This window comes from Columba livia, chromosome 9, assembly GCF_036013475.1.
Source record: "Columba livia isolate bColLiv1 breed racing homer chromosome 9, bColLiv1.pat.W.v2, whole genome shotgun sequence".
Lineage (NCBI taxonomy): Eukaryota > Metazoa > Chordata > Aves > Columbiformes > Columbidae > Columba > Columba livia.
In genome coordinates, this window is record NC_088610.1 from 21,783,265 (window position 1) to 21,800,451 (window position 17,187).

The following is a 17,187-nucleotide window of genomic DNA, read 5'->3' on the forward strand; positions in this document are numbered from 1 at the left end:
CAAAACTTCCTAATTTGAGTCGTCCCCATGGTTGCTCAATGCTGCAGGGTGATGTCCCCTTGGGTCCCATCACCCGGATGGGCCGTGTGGTCCCGGCTGGATAAAACGCAGCCGATGCAAAAGGAAAACTCCATTTTCCTGCAATCATATACCAAAATCCTTCAGGTGAGCAGGTTCAAGCCCCATCAGCACTTCCAGCCCGGCTTCCCATAGCCAAGAAAATCCCTTCTCCCGATAATGAAGTCACTTCGTTTACAAACCGGAGAGCCAAATCTGATAGACATCAAAATGCGAGGGAAGTAAAGGAGGGCTGGGGCGCTGCCAGCTCCCCAAATGAATATTCATGGCAAATATTCACCCGGTTCTGAGCCGGAGCCGCAAGGAAGGGGAAGGAGAGGGATCAGGCTCATTTCATCATTTTTATTGAGTGCAATTTTCCCTTTAGTACAATATTCTCTGAAAGTTACTGTTACAAACTCCGACAATTTCAACACAATCAACAAATCGGGGAATTGGGGGAAAAAAGAAAAATTACAAGGGGTAGAATCTTTTACAGACATGTCACTGGTTATGTACAGGACAGGGGACGAGCACGGGGGGACACGGGGCTCCCGGATCATTGTCTGGTGGGTGGCGGGGGGACGGTCCCCAGGGACCGGTGTCCGTCCCCTCTCGGTCACTGCGATGCTGGACCCGACGTCCCTGCAGAACAAGAGGGAGGGAAAGGAAAAGAAGGTGAGAATGAGGATGTGCCAGGTTGGGAGATGCAGCGTCTCCCCAAAAACACAGGCTGTGGCAAAGATGCTTTTATCTTCCCCCCTCCCACTGCAATATGAGCACCCCCGGCTCTAAAGCAGGAGCAAACTATGAAATCGCTATTTCCAATGTAACAAAAACCACCCGTTTTCTCCTCTGCCAGAAGGTCTCCGAACCAAAAGAACATCTCCTTTCTCACCCTGCAACCACTCAGTGCCATGCAGCAGCATAACCCTGTCATTTAGCCGCTTCGGAGAGGCAAAGATGCTTTAAATATACAATTGCACCTTGAAAACGTGAAGGCAGCACGTTAAATAACAAAGCCATTGACCGCTGCGTCCCTTCACTGGGCCACCAATAACCGGGTGTAATTGTTGCTGGGTGTCCCTGTGCTGCTCCGAACATACCGATGCTTTCAAAGAACAACCCCGGCTGTGTCTGACATTTCGCTCCGATTAAAATTCATCATCCTCCTGAATGAAAAATATCGTGGTGGTTTTTTAGCAAACCCAGGTAGTAATGAAACTTTTATTTCGTAATTTAGAGTTTGGAAGAGAAAGGGGCATGGGAGAAAGGGTAAGAGAAATGGAAATTATCTTTAAAAAGTAAAAAAAGAAGAGCGTTAGCTAAGGGAAAATGTATCACTGCATAAATCTTACACACCAGGGTCCATTTTTGGTGCTGCATGGGGAGGTTTATTCCTTTCCCTTTGTTCCAGCAAAAGCGATCTGGCCAACCTGAATGCTTTAGGCTGATCCCAATGGATCAATCCCAAAGGACCCAAGGGATGGGGCGCTCAAGCACCCCCCAGGTTTGCAGCCACCGCATCACCCCCCGCATCATCCTCCTCCTCGACCCCTGCAAAGCAGCGCGGAGGGCTTTGATCTCAGCCCCGGAGTGCTGGTGTGACATAAACAGCGATAAAAAGGCCGCGCTGGCGAGATGAGAAGGTGTCTTGTAAGGGGAGGTGAGATCCCCTCAGTTCCAGCAGGACAGGGAACTGCTGGAGAGAGTCCAGCGCAGCCACCAAGATGCTGAAGGGAGTGGAGCATCTCCCGTGTGAGGAAAGGCTGAGGGAGCTGGGGCTCTGGAGCTGGAGAAGAGGAGACTGAGGGGTGACTCATTCCTGGGGATCAATATGGAAAGGGGGAGTGTCAGGAGGATGGAGCCAGGCTCTTCTGGGTGACAACCAGTGACAGGACAAGGGGCAATGGGTGCAAACTGGAACACAGGAGGTTCCACTTAAATCTGAGAAGAAACTTCTTCCCAGAGCCTGGCCCAGGCTGCCCAGGGAGGTTGTGGAGTCTCCTTCTGTGCAGACATTCCAACCCGCCTGGACACCTTCCTGTGTAACCTCATCTGGGTGTTCCTGCTCCATGGGGGGATTGCACTGGATGAGCTTTCCAGGGCCCTTACAGTCCCTGACATCCTGGGATTCTGTGATCAGCATCAGTGCAGCCGCGGGTGCTGAGCGGTGTGTGTGGGATGCGGGCAGCGCTGGTCCTGCAGCATCCCCCTTCCCGCAGCCGTGGGAACAGGGCAGCCTGGCTGAAATGGCAAATACCCTGAGATGGGAGTGGGGAAGGGATGGAGGCACGCACGGATCTGCCCCCAGCGCTGGGAGCATCCCAAAGCCATTGCTGTGTCACCAACCACTCCCAGCCGCTGTCCTCACCCAACCAAGCCTTTCACAAAGGGGAGTCACATCTCACCCCCAGGACATCGGGGCAGGAGCATCCCGGCACCTCATCCCCACCTGGGATGAGGACACGGAGCTGCTGCTCCAGCCAAACCCGCGGAGCCCAGTCCCTGACTGTGGGCACCTCCCCAAAATATTTACACTGGGGAACACAAAAAGAGTTTACCCAAAGCCTGGTGAGGAAAAATAAGCAAATAACCCACTGTGCACACGTTTCATGGCCCATGGAAGCCCCTGCGAGCCTGCAGCCCATGATTCCAACACGATGCTCACCTGGCTCCTTAGGCAGCACTTGGCACGGGCTGCGCCTCCCGTCAGTCCTGCTCCGTGCTAATTAGCATGGATAATTGCATTGATGGCAACCATAATTTCCCTGCCCTCTCTCCCCTACCTCCGCACCAGGGTTCAATTACCTAATGAGACCCCTGAGGATAATTGTCTAGAGAGGAGCGAGGTCACCCCCACTGTGGTCTCAGCACCGGGGACACGTGTGGGGACAAGAGAGCAAAAGGAAAGCCACAGCCTGGGCGGATGGGGAAAGCCACCCACCCTTCTTTATGTGGGGACACAGGGAAAAGTTCGCTCCAATTAATTTTTTAAGTGGATAGGCATTAATCCCCTTAACACTTATCTAGAATTAGCACAGCCTTAAGGAGATTTTTGCCTAATCCACTTCCATGCTGCCCCAAAAGGGCGCATCTGTTTTGGGAACGAGCAGATTTCTGCTAATCCACTTAAAATTCAGGCCTCTGGTTTGTTCAGATTAACCTCCCCCAGCGTTTTCCCTCCAGAGACTCCGGTACCATCGCGCCTCTGCCACCGTCAGGCCAGCGCATCCATGGTCACCTCACCTAGCAATGGCCCTGGTTTCTCCTCCACTTGCTGTCTGTGTGTTCAGGGGCATTCAGACCCAGCGATGTCCTTAAAATGGTCACTAAAGCTGAGCTGCACACCCCCATCAGTGTCCAAGGACAGACAGACAGAAGCCAGCGGACCTCCCCAAGGTGTGGATGCAGAGCCAAAACTCGAGGGCGTCAAAAATGGGAGAGAGATGGGTTTTGGAGGAGGCTGAACTCAGCAGAGACAGGTGCTGGATCTTTAAGGGTTTAAGACTCCCCCAGATCTTTAAGGGTTCCTTCCAAACCAAAACAATTCTATGAAAAATACGAGCTGACATGGGCTTGAAGCATCCCCGGTGTGGACTTTGCCTCTTCTCCATCATTGTTCTGGAAGCTTCTGGCTTTTCCAAAATCGGGAGGAACCTCACTGGGAACCACTAGAGAAGGTCTTCTTCAAGCTCTATTAAAACAATTTGGAAGGCACCCAAGTTGTGATTAGACCAGCATCCATCCCAGCAGGATCTTCCATACGAGAGGCACCAAAGCAGACGATGACACAGGTGTTAAACAACCCCCTGTGGCTCCTCGGGCAACGGGGACATCATGGGAACAGGGGACAGGTGGCACCTGGATGGGCATGAAACCCTGACCCAACCACCTGCCTTTCCGTCCAGTGTCATGAGGACAGGTGGCCTTGGAACCACCTTCCTGAGAGCTTGAAGATCCGCCGCAGGGTCTGTAAATCCATCCCTCATCTTAGAAACCCATTGATCCTTCTTTTCTTAGCAGTCAAATTCAACGTTTAAGATTTCTGAGTGAACGTAGAGCGGCTCAAATGTATCAGCAGCTTTTATGGCTCGGAGGCAAAAGCCTTAATTCAGGCCCTAACCAACACAAACGTGTTTGTCCCCATTGGAGCCAAAAAACCTTCATGGGTGATGCGCGGTGATCTATCCCAGGCCAGTTGGGATGCTCCCATAGGGATGTGCTCTGGCAGGCAGGGATGCAGGCAGCTTTTTTAATGAAAACTCTGCAAACCAACCTCAAAACAAGCCAATAACAAATCAAACACCCCAGGGCAGCATCCTCTCCACGTAGGGAAGATGCTGTCACCCCACGGCAGAGCACAGGACAATCCCATGGGATGTCCTGGCATGGGGATGGATGAGCAGCCCCGTTCCCTCCCAGGGAACGGAGCACCAAAGGCTGTCAGGCTCAGAAATAATGGCCTGAGCTCGCTCTTATTTAAAAACCAGCTGCCTGCTGTTTTCATCGCAAGCCCCGCTCTGACTCGCAGCAACATTTAAAATTAAATATACATAAGTGCTTTCAAAGAACTGTTAATTTGAAGGTCATTAAATGGCGCAAAACACATTCCTTTTTCTTCCTTCTTTTTTTTCTAGAAAGAGGCACATAATAACGCTATTAATACACGCTCCTCTTCCCCGCTCAAAAGCTCGCCCTGGATGTGCGAGCGGCTGAGCTCACCTTCGCTTGCAGCGGCACCGCGGCTCCTTTTAATTACCGCTATTGAGAGAGCTGCCGCCTCCTCCACCGCGCTCCACAGGGAGGGGGCTGCACAAAAGACACGGCAAAGCCCGGGGGGAGCGACGCAGATGAATTACCAATGGGGATTTTTCATTTTGAGGGGGGGACAAGAGGAGTAACACAGCGGGGATGCTGATGGGAGGGGACAACCTGAATTTAGTTGGCAATACCTGCTCCGGACACAAGCGACTTGCCCACCAAGCTCGGAGCAAGGGTTTTGTGGCAAAAAGTCCCTTTTTTGATGGAATGCTACACGCGAAAAGACAAAGCCAACACAGATGCATTAAAAAAACCCTACAAAAGACACAAAAGGGCTGAGATTTTTGCAGTTGCCATAGAAATGCCGAGAAGGAGCTGACAACTGCAAAGTGTTTCTGCGACAGGACAGAATCGGGCGAGCGCGAGGCGGGATCAGCCGCATCCATCCGTCGCTGCTCCCTGCAGACGTGGGACACAGCACAGGAGCCACCAAGGACCTTCTGTGGTGGTTGGGGGGCCAGGACCCTCCCCAGAGGGGTCCAGCAGCCAAGGCCACCTCCCAGCACCAGCATGTGGTGGATGAAGCCACCAGGACCTTGTGTGATGGATGGATCCCAAGCCTGGAGGAAAGATTGGTGGAGTTGGTTCAACTTTGATCAGAAACAAGTTTTTCTTCCTTGTATTCCTGTGCAAACCAGAACCTTGTGGGGAAAACTAATTTTTGAGCCATCCCTTCCCCTCTGGGATCAAAGAAAGGAACACCAGCGCTGACCACAGCATGGATCAGAAGAAGGCATGAAATGGGAGCTTTCTTTTTCAGACCACACTTAGTGGTTTCATTTTTCTTCTTTTTCCACTGTTTTTTTCCCCCACGTTTGGCAAAAGCCCCTCTATGTTGGCAAAGCATCCAATGGACCCAAACCTGCATCACTCCTCAGTCCACAAAACAAGCAGCAGGAGCTGAAGCAGAACCTCCTGCACAAGGCAATGCTGGAGCATCCAAACAGCTTCTCCATCACGTCACCCATGGAAGGGACTTCTGGAGTGACCTGAGCATCCAAACAGCTTCTCCATCACATCACCCACGGAAGGGACTTCTGGAGTGACCTGAGCATCCAAACAGCTTCTCCATCATGTCACCCACGGAAGGGACTTCTGGAGTGACCTGAGCATCCAAACAGCTTCTCCATCATGTCACTCATAGAAGGGACTTCTGGAGTGACCTGAGCTTCCAAACAGCTTCTCCATCACGTCACCCATGGAAGGGACTTCTGGATTGACCTGGACGGCTACAGCCAAGAGCCTGGGAGGCTCCTGTTGATGCCGAAAAGCTAATGTTGGCAGCAAGTCTTGACTTAGACATCTGCAATGGTGCCCTGCACCTCCTCCTCCTGGGCATCTGATGAAGGTGAAGAGCCAGTCCAAGGACACACAACGCTGCCGTCATGGCCAGGCAGGGATAACACGGCCACTCCTGGTCTGAAAGGCTTTGCAGTCTGGAAAACTTATTTTCATTGAAAGAAATTGCCCTAAAGAAACAAGATGGTCCAACAGAAGTCGTCTGAATTTTTCACCTTTCTGGTTTTTCAATAAAAAGCAAAAAAACAAAACCTGGCTATTTTGCACTTTGCCCCTTTTTTTCCATTATCAGATCAGATTCCCAGCCCAGGAAATCAAACCGAGCAGGACTCAGCATCTCTGAGAGCATCCGAGCAGCTGGTTCATCCACTCAGTCTGCTGAGTTGAACAGGCAGGACCAAGCGCTTCATATTGAAGTGTTTTACATTAAAAAAGGGCTGTGGCGCCATCGCATTGTCCCTCCAGCCCTGGCACGAGCAGGACCAGCTACCTGGCAGGTGCTGGCACAGCCAGGGACTCATAAAGGCAGAGGTTTGATATTTAGCCCGTGTCACTGTCTTTCGTTGCTTTAAACGCCTTTAGCTCCCTTCTAATAAAAGAGAAATCATAAAACAACCAAAAAAAAAGCCCCACAAAGAATCCTTCACCGCCAGTGAATATCAATGCGGTGAGGCAGTGGATTAGTATGCACAGCACCCGCTCCATCTGCATGTTGTGTTTGGTGCGGCAGCATCCCGGAATGCAGATTTGGGGCGCGAGGATCCCGAGGGGCAGCAGCAACGGGCTATCAGACAGGGCTTGGAGCAGTCCCTGCTGTTGTAAACACCGGGTGTTTTTCTCTGCCTCTTTCTCCGAGGGGAGCTCAGTGATTTGAAACAAGCTCATGCCTGCATCTTGTTCACTCCCGCTCTTCAGCAGAGCGGTGGGTCAGCTTCCTTAGATGATTAAAGGAATAAAGTGGGAGGTGGAAAGAGCATCCCGTCACCATCCGGTGAGGCATATGGATGGATGTGAGGTAATCCCAAGGTGCAGAGCGATGTGGGGCAATCCCATGGTGAGGATGGATGTGGGAGGTTGAGATTGGATCTTGGAACAATTTCTTCCCCAAAGGGCTGTGGGGCATTGGAACAGGCTGCCCAGGGCAGTGCTGGAGTCACCATCCCTGGAGGGTTGGACAGACAGAGATGAGGTTCTCAGGACATGGGGCAGTGCCAGGGCTGGGTTAGCAATTGGACTTGATGATCTTGAGGGGCTTTTCCAACCAAAATGATTCTATGCGGGGCAATTCCACGGTGAGGACAGACAAGGGGAAAACCCACAGCACAGGTAGACATGATGCATGCTCATGGCACCGATGGACACAGGGCATCCCCATGGCACACACAGACACAAGTCACCCCCACGGCACAGCTGAGAATGGGTTATCCCCATGGCACACGCAGATGTGGGGCATCCCCATGGCACAGCTTGATGTGGGGCATCCCCAGGGCAGGCACAGGTAATTGAAGAGGACACCTATGAGCCAGCACATCACCAAATGACAACAGGCCAGCGCAGAGCCTGCGAGAGCGCGGTGATGGATCGTTACAACTCGCACACAACCGCCTAAGTAAAAGCCTTATTAAGAGTTCATTCATTTTATAAACTCTCGGCGCGATCCGCAGAGGGAAGTTAGATTGCCCGGTCTTACAATATTCTGTGTAAACACTGACAAGCGTCTTGTAATTTTAACTAGATCAATTTGCAAAGGAGACCAGCGGTGGAACAAAAAAAATAAATGAAATTAAACACAGGGAAAAATTCACTGGGAGAAGCTTTAAGGAAGGAAAATGAAAATAAAAGAGGAGCAGGATGGATGGATGGATGGATAGATGGATGGATGGATGGATGGATGGATAGATGGATGGATGGACAGAGAGGTATATGAAACAAATGGACCTACCTCCAAAGCCACGAAACCTAAGTCCGTAATTCAATATCAAAATCCTTAGGTCCACAAGATGGGGAAATAAAAGTCCTCCACAGCCATCTCCACAGCTCCGGGGGCTTTAGCAGTCTTTCCCAGAGCACCTCTCCTCTTCCAGCATCATCAAGCGGGTCCATCCCGTCCCCGCCGCGGGATGCTGAGCCCTTGTGTCACCATCCCCGAGGCTGCGGGGACACCCCCTGGTCCCCCCATCTTCAGTGCCGGACAAGCAGTGAGTCCACGGGAGGGTGACAAGGTACACACGCGCACGAGCGCACACACACACACACACGGGAAACACCTCTTCTCCATTTTCCAGGATGGATTGTTAATTTTTTTTCTTTTTGCAAAAAAAATGCAAGCAAAAGAGAAAAGCAAAAAAAAAAAAACCAAAACCCAAGGTTTTTCTATTGAAGGTACATCTCTTCTTCAATATGAAGACATTAACTGGATTGAGTCGGATCCCCCATGCAGTGGTCAGCCAAGTCCTTTGGTAGTCGCCGGAGCGGCAGCCGGGTGGGACGGCAGGGAGCTGCGGGGACATCTGGGGACACTTCCACCGGTCCAGGAGCAGAGAGGGGAGCGGGGTGAGCAGGAAGGGCCAGGAAGAAGAAAAGAAAAGGAAGGTGGTTTCTCCAGCCGGGATGCTCCATTATGTGACTCTCCCTTCCCCAACAGCCCCTTCCTCCTCCTCAGTTGCGACCACTGCTCTTGTGGTGGGATTGGAGTCTGGTCTCTAGGGTTTGGGTTTGCTTCCCCAACACACATTGTTTTGTCTTCATTGTTTTTCGTCTTTTTCTTTTTAAATATATGATTTGTACATATTTATATGTATTTATAAGCAGTTCCCCATGACATCGGTAAGTGTGCTTCTGTTGGTGAGGAACGGAAGTCACCGGTTAATGAGTCCCAGGGACATCCTTGGCCTGCGATGACAGTCCCCGGGCAGCGGTGGCACCTCTCCAGTCGCTGCCCTGTGGCGTCTGTCAGCTCGTCCCCTCCTGCCTCTGCCCTCCCCATCCAGCAAGGGACGTCACGCCATCGAGGTCGGAGACTGGCTCATCTGGACTCGCATGGACTGGACGCTGTTCAGGATCTTCTTCTGGTGCCCAGCCAAAGTCACCCCTATTCTCAGGAGGTCTCTGCAAGACAGACAGACAGACAGAGGGTTGGTATAGCTGTTCTGCTGGCTCCACGCGAGGTGAGACAGAAGAACAGCCTCAAAGCCCAAGCGCAGCCCCGTGAGCATCACTGGGGCGAGGGGGGGTCCGAGAGCAGGTGACACCCACACGCTGGCCCAGTCGGTGAACCCGCTCCAGACTGAGGGTGCTGCTGCCGGCTGCGGTGATGGATGCTCACACCCTTCCTCGCCTCGCACCCACCTTCCCACTCTCCCAGCACATCACCCAACTCACTCAGACGTCATCTGGGCAACCAGCTGCAGGGAGGTGAAGCCAGCGGTCAGGAAGCTGTCCCGGTACTGGCTCATCTTCACGGCGCTCAGCCAGTCGTCTACTGAGGTAAAGGCAGTGAAGTCAGGGATGGAGCGGTCGAGGAGGGGCTGAGAAGGCCTGCAATGGAACACAGCGCTGGGGACAAGCACGGCTCATGCAGGGCTACATCCCAGATCCACCCCCCATGCTCCCTCTGGCACTGCCCTGCTCCCAGCACACACCTGAGATGAGGAAGACCATGAAGAAGGCTCATTCCATGGGAGTTCAGAGAAAGGAACAGAGGAGGGAACGGAGCTGGGGAAGGAGCTGGAGCACAAGTGTGATGGGAGCGGCTGAGGGACCTGGGGGGTTCAGCTGGAGAACAGGAGCTGAGGGGAGACCTTCTGATCTCTGAACTGCCTGAAAGGAGCTTGGAGCCGGGGGGGTCGGGCTCTGCTCCCCAGGAACAAGCGCCAGGAGCAGAGGAAACGGCCTCAAGTTGCGCCAGGGGAGGTTGAGGTTGGATGTGGGGAACAATTTCTTCCCCAAAGGGCTGTGGAGCATTGGAACAGGCTGCCCAGGGCAGTGCTGGAGTCACCATCCCTGGGGGGTTGGACAGACGGAGATGAGGTTCTCAGGACATGGGGCAGTGCCAGGGGTGGGTTATGGTTGGACTCAATGATCTTGAGGGTCTTTTCCAACCAAAATGATTCTGTGATTCCATGAATACGGCTCTGCCAAGCATCGCTGTGTGTTAATCCAGCTGCGGGAGCCGCAGGGACGCAGGCGCCAGCAGAGCAGTCACCGCGTCGTGTGGTCACACGCCATAAAGAATCAATAGCAAAGAATTATTGCTGTTGCTCAGCTGAAAACTACATGTTCTTTGTCTGACTGTCAAGCAGAGCAAAGACAGAAACACCCGGTGCCTGGTGAATGATTGATGAATTCCTGTCCCTCCCCCCAGCAGCACGAGCCGCTTGGGGAGCATTTCACCAACAAATTTGGGATGTCGACACAAGAGCCTTCCCCCGTGCGCCAGGAGACTCACACAGCGGTGATGGTAGCCACAGTTTTGAGGCTTGCCGGGTTGCGGATCATCTTGTCGAGGGTGTTGACGATCTCGGTGAAGCGCGGGCGGGTGTTGCGGTCCTTCTGCCAGCAATCCAGCATCAGCTGGTGCAGGGCGGCCGGACAGTCCATGGGCGGCGGGAGCCGGTAATCCTGCTCGATGGCATTGATGACCTGCCGGGAAGTAGGGGAAGAAGCAAAATGTGATGACGAGAGACTTGGAGGTGTCATACAGAAAAACATGCGGGCAAAGCCGAGCTGCCTGTGCAGGCAGCGGTGTCACGGGCAGCACTGCCAGCCCATTTGATCACGGGCAAAGGGAGCAGGAGGAGACGCTCCCCGCTCCGACGGAGCCAGGGCTCAGGGAGGTTAATCTCCGCTCTGATGCTCGGCAGTTCCTCCCAGCAGAGAGCTGCCACTCATTATCTCGGCGGCTGGCGTTGGAGTGCAGCAGTCCGACTAACAAAGCCCTTTCCCTGCTCAAAAACCCTCTGAACATTTTTTCAAAGGCCCTGCAGCTTCCTGAAGTCCAATTACCAGCCCACTGCCTTTTCTTCCCAGTTTCCCTCCTCGCATCCTCCCGTTCGCCTGCCTGTTTCATCTCCAAAGCCCAGCGCTGCTGTGAAGGAGCTGAAAGTTGTTAAGGCTTTTTTTGGAGAACGAGCCCCCCCCACCCTCTAGAGCTGCATGGCTGACCCCAAACTCATCCCCTGTGCTTACATCTTGGTTGGACATGTCCCAGTAGGGCCTCTCCCCGAACGACATCACCTCCCACATGACGATGCCGTAGCTCCAGACGTCGCTGGCTGAGGTGAACTTGCGGTAGGCGATGGCCTCCGGCGCCGTCCACCTCACGGGGATCTTCCCCCCCTGCGGAAAAAATGAGAAAGTAGCTGAGAAACGGCAACGGTGGCAGAGGAGCCCGGACACCCAGCACCAGATACATGTTACACACCCCCGGCCACTGGTCCCCAGGAGGAGCTGGGACCCAACAGGATGAGGAGAGAGGAGCCAAAAACACCTCCATGGATTTATTGTTTACCTGCAGAAAAACATCTTACAATATCTTAAAATATCTTTATATTAGCTTGTAATATCTTAAAATAACTTCAGCTGGTATCTTATATCAGCTAAACAAACCCAAATGGTTTATCCAAGGGTTTATCCCACCCAGGTGTCACCCCCAAGCGACACCTCTTTCCAGCTGCCTTGCAGGACCCAGCACACCAGTGGCTTGTCCCCAGGTCCCTTCTCGGGGAGACATCAAGTAAGAACAAGGGCTACTCGGCCTTCAGCAGGAACAAGGTCTAACCCAGAGCATCCTCCATGGCATCACCTGAGCTCTCACAGCTGCTGGAAGGTCCTTCCAGCCCCACTTTTGGGGTGGAAGGCAAAAAGCAAAAGACCTCTAAGGCCCAAAGGAAGTTTGGAAAGCACTGGAATAGGGAAGCGCCTTTGGCAGAGAACCCCTGGTTTCTCCTAAAAGCTCAAATAATAGCATAAAAAAAGCCCAGGGATGAAGAAAAACCACAGCCACGCATGGTAGTTACTCCAGGCAGAATTGCGTTGTAAATCGTTTAGTGCAATTGCTTTCTGTAGCCTTTCCGACGAAGCGTCAGCTTGCTCTTGAAGGATGAATGGCAAAAACTGTGATTTGAATAACTACGAATGGAGAAATTAACTGCTAGGTTGTTTTTCGTGCCTTTTCCCCAGAGCTAAAAACCTGCTGTGGGAGGCAGAGTGATGCAATCGCAGGCACAGCATCACTTCCCAGCTGCCGGGGAGATCTATTATGGCCTAAATTAAATAAAAACAGAGATGAGATAATCTCTTTTATCTCTAAAGGTGGGGAAAGGCTAATTCATGCCACATCCCAGCAGTAGCTGCTTGGATCTTGGAATAAAAAATAAATGACGGGTGTCTGGCTCAAAGGAGGGGTGTGGGCAGGCCTGGGGAGGGGGAAAGGTCCGGCAAGCAGGGGATGAAGAATGAGGGGCTGTGACCGGGCTCTTTTAATTAATCAATTAGGTGAGGTCAACAGGTTGCTCATCCCCTAGTCCTCTGTTCATTCTTACACCAGTAAGGTGTGGTGGGGAGGAAGGGGAGAACGGGGCTGCCGTTACCAATGAAGGAGTTAATTAAGGATTAGAAGGGTGTCTGGGGAACAGCGGAGCTCCCGTTAGGCTCATCTCTTTAATTAATACCTGGAACGAGTTTCCAGCTGAGGAAGGTGCAGGAATCATGCGAGAGGTACGTACCAAGGAGCTGGTGTAGGTGGGGTCAGACGTGTCGTCCTGCAAGTAGCGCGAGAGGCCGAAGTCAGACACTTTGCACACCAGGTTGCTGTTGACCAGGATGTTCCTGGCAGCCAGGTCTCGGTGCACATAATTCATCTCCGCAAGGTACTTCATCCCGGCGGCAATGCCTCGGAGCATCCCCACCAGCTGGATCACCGTGAACTGCCCGTCGTTTTGCTGCCATCGGAAAGAGCAGATGCTGGGGTGAGCGTGAAGACCCCACCATGGGACCAGAGCTGCTCAGCCCAACCTTGGGAGGATGCTGCACCTCCCCAGAGTGCTACAGCTGCCTGCCCTGCCCGACTGAAGCATGGAACCATAGAATGCTTTGGGTTGAAGGGACCTTCAAAGCTCACCAACACTGCCATGAGCAGGGACATCTTCACCAGCTCAGGTTGCTCAGAGCCCCGTCCAGCCTGGCCTGGGATGGGGCATCCACCACCTCTCTGGCCAACCTGGCCCAGGCTCTCACCACCCTCAGGGACAACAATTTCTCGCCCATGTCCAGCCTGAGTTTCCCCTCCTTTAGTTTAAACCATCACTCCTTCTCCTATCACAACAGGCCATATGCCAGCACCAAATCATGCGTGTTTTGGGGATGTTCAGCACAGCCAAGCTGCTCCTGAGCTAAGGAAACAGACTGGGATGTACAGGATGCCACCACCTAGTCCCCAGATCCCCTGGCCTTACCCGCAGGAATGAGTCCAGGGCTCCGTTCTCCATGAACTCGGTGATGATCATGACGGGTCGGCTCTTGGTCACCACCCCTTCCAGCCGAATGATGTTGGGGTGGTCGAACTGCCCCATGATGCTGGCCTCGCTCAGGAAATCCCGGCGCTGCTTCTCCGAGTAGCCGGCCTTAAGCGTTTTGATGGCCACATAGATCTCCCGTTTGCCAGGCAACTTCAGACGTCCTTTATAGACCTCTCCAAACTCCCCTGCAAGTGCAAGAGCATCCACTGCCACCTCCTCCTCCACATGAAACATTGCAAAGAGCAAGGATACCCTGAGCTGCTCAGCATCCAAACCAACTGGCTGAGAAATACCAGCCAGTTATCGTTTTGGCAATGCTCTCCTCTTTAAATCTACTTGCCTGTCCTCTTTAAAAGGGGCAAAGTCTGTTGCTGAGGACATGGCTTGGGCTTGCAACCCTTTCCAGGATGATGGAGCCCAGTACCAACCCAAGCAGAGGCCGAGGCCGCTCTTGCAAAACAGATTTGCAGAGCGAGAGCATCAACACTTAAGGACGAGCTCAAATATCAAGTGTCAGTGCAGATAATCTCAATTGCCTTTTTGCACATCACTTATCTAGGAATGGAAAATAATTGGGCTGTTTTCATTGCTGCCCTCTGATTTAAAATCCAAGGAAAGCGTCCTCTCATTTTAAGCAGAAGAGTTTTTCCTTCACTGAGGCAGAATTTGCCTGTGGAGGGATTAGGTTTAAGCCGGGTTTGCAGCTGCTTTGCCTTGATGAGCAGCAAAGGGCGGCTGATACATCGTTGAGCTTGATCCCAGCCAAACCAGCTCCTTCTCATTTTCTCTTCTACGAGTACAACACAGTTATTTAAAGATGGCAATAAAAGCAGCACAGATGACATGCAGATAAGTGCACGTGTGTGTGTGTGTGTGTATACATATGTATGGGAATATGGCACAGACTAGAGCGAGCTCTGGCTCTTTCTTGTTATCTCATAGAAAAGCCAACTAGGAAATCCCAGGAGGCCCCGCGGTCACCCAGCAAATATGTTCATAGGGTCTTTCCCACCCCAGAAGGCACTTGAGAGCAGAAACGAACCTCGTGCCCACCCTCATCCATCACAAACCCAGGAAAGCCTGATGACTCAAGGCTGCCTTGAGGGTTTTCTGCTGAAGGACCATGTGTCCCCCCACTCAGAATTGCTCCAGGTGGGTGCGTGGCCACGCAGGACGGCCAAGAGGCCAGGGAGGGATGGGCGATGAGGGATGGCGAGACCTACCTGCTCCAATGACCTCCTCAATCTTCACAAAAGACACATCGATCTCCTTGGCGAACTCTCGCACCGCCTCATTGGGGTCCTCATAGGTGAAGGGGTCAATGTAGATCTTCATCCCTGGAGACCCTTGTTGTGGGGAAGCAACAGCAAAAGGGAGAGAAAACCAGGAGCAGTTGGGCCATGGCCAAGAACTGGAGATGCCCGTGTCCTCACGCTCTCCGTATGCCCGTTGAGACATCAGTTATCGCTGTGCCCACCTGAGCCACCTCCAGAGACCCTTATTGTCCTCATTGGTCCCCTCTCACCCTCCTCTTCCTCTCCATCATCCTCCTCCTGTGATGGGGAGCAGCCACAGACCTGCACTATCATTAGCTGGCTTCACAGTGAGGGCTTTACGAGGCTCCACACATTAACAAAGAAATATTTATTTACCCAAAAAGGCCTCTGATAGTTTTGTGGCCACTACTAAATTGACAGAGCACGGCAATTATACCCAACAACCTGCACAGAGCCATAAAATATGGCTTTGCTGGCCTCGGTGACAATTGTCCCCTGTACAGGGGCACCGCGTTGCAGCAGGACATGGCCACGCCACAGGGAGATGCAGCAAGTGAGCTCTTGCCCTTTTCATTTTCAAACGGAGGGTAAAAGAATATCAAAACAGGCTCCCAAATGTTTCAAATGGGGTTTGCAGGCACCGTGTTGGGATGTCCTGGCACTTGCAGAGCTGCTGGGGACCGACACGCAGATGGACGCATGGACCGCAGCATCGCCTCCACGCCAGGAACCTCCATCAGCTCCCGGCTGCTTCGCAAGTTTGTCAGCAAGTAATTCGGAAGGAGGCTGAGGGCAAAATGCTCACAGGGCCCCCGGGACTCAGGAGGGACCAGGCAGGAGCATCCTCATCCCCAAAAGGGGCATTTTGGGGGCAAAAACTCTGTGCCTCGGAGGCGGGTGGGGAAGTCTGCAATGAAGCCATCTGCGCATCTCCCACTTCATAAATCCCTTTACGGCTCTGTCTCGTACACTTTAACCGCCCCATAAATTTTTTTACAAGAGCAGCTGATGCTCCAGCCAGGATTACAAAGGGATTTACAGGATCGTAACCAAGACTGACTCACTGATCAAAATATTGAAGAAGTAAAGGAGACAATAATGCCCAAGTTTCCCCACCCACTCCCAACACTGGCAGGTTTTCAAACACTCTCCGATGTGCCTGCAGGCTCAGCAAACACCAGTTCAGCTCCCTGCTGACCTCCTGCATTTCCCAACCCACCGAAGGAGTGGGATGAGGGCACCTAAACCCATCACTCAGCCCTGCAAACCTCAGCCACTGGCTCGTCACCACCACACCGGCAAAATTTGTGTGAATCACCAGGTACCAGAGCACAGCATTGAAGGCAACCTGTGCTGAGCCTGCTTGAAAATGGAGCTTTGTGCTTTTAAAATCAACCCCATGCTCCCAGGAACCAGATTAGGCCATTTATCACAATGGCAGACAACAGCAAATTATTTATCACTCTTCCAAAGTCGAAGCGCTCTGCACCGTGACCCTGACTCCCGCATCACGTCCCTCCCAACATCGTTTTACCTCAGGAATAAATATTGTCGGGACAGAGAAAAACCCTTATCTGCTGAATCACCACCACTCAGCAGGGCTTTCCCTCTTTGCCCTGTCTCAAAGCTCCTGGCAAAGTGGCAGCAGAGTTAAAGCACGAGAAATTACAGCCTGAGAGACCCCATTTCACCCCAAAAACCCACCTGGGGCAGCCCTTGCCAGCAGCTGGCAATCCCGGGGGGCTCCTGGGGAGGTTGCAATTGCTGTGCAGCTAAACACAGGGGCGATTTGTTCCAGCAGATGCACTTGTTACTCCATTAGTTGCTCACCACAAATTTCCCACCTGTTTTGCTCTGGCATTTGCAATAACCGAGTGCCTGGAGGCTCAATAACCTTGAAAGGGTTTCGCTGCGTGTCCCTGGCACTCTCAGCTGTTGGACACCGATCCTCACGTCACCCAGCTTTAAAAACTTAACACAGACACCTGGTTCATTGCTTTCCTACCTGGTTTGAGCACCCTGGGGTTTGGGGTGCTTGGGGCAAGGTCGGGATGCACACAGGGTGCAGAATGTTTCAAAACGGGGGGTGAACAGGAAAAATAAGTCCACCTGCAGCTCAACATGGGTTTAGCCATAAGGCATCAAATAAATCTTCCCCTCAGCACCCACAGTGTGGAAACACGAAGAAAAGTGGGAGGAAAAACACAGGTCCA

General features: G+C 52.5%; 1 protein-coding gene across 1 annotated transcript in view; it reads right to left on the bottom strand.

The window, feature by feature from the left end:
- Positions 1–405: 405 nt before the first annotated feature.
- Positions 406–17,187, bottom strand: part of EPHB1 (EPH receptor B1) — a 71,451-nt gene continuing 54,669 nt past the window's right edge. Inside the window, exons 10-17 of the mRNA XM_065074250.1 lie at positions 14,921–15,043; positions 13,635–13,882; positions 12,906–13,121; positions 11,368–11,517; positions 10,628–10,821; positions 9,562–9,717; positions 8,123–9,288; positions 406–702 (exon numbers count right to left, since the gene is read on the bottom strand). Of these exons, the coding sequence (XP_064930322.1) occupies positions 9,180–9,288; positions 9,562–9,717; positions 10,628–10,821; positions 11,368–11,517; positions 12,906–13,121; positions 13,635–13,882; positions 14,921–15,043 (1,196 nt within the window). The 3' untranslated portion in view covers positions 406–702; positions 8,123–9,179. The remainder of the gene's footprint in view (positions 703–8,122; positions 9,289–9,561; positions 9,718–10,627; positions 10,822–11,367; positions 11,518–12,905; positions 13,122–13,634; positions 13,883–14,920; positions 15,044–17,187) is intronic.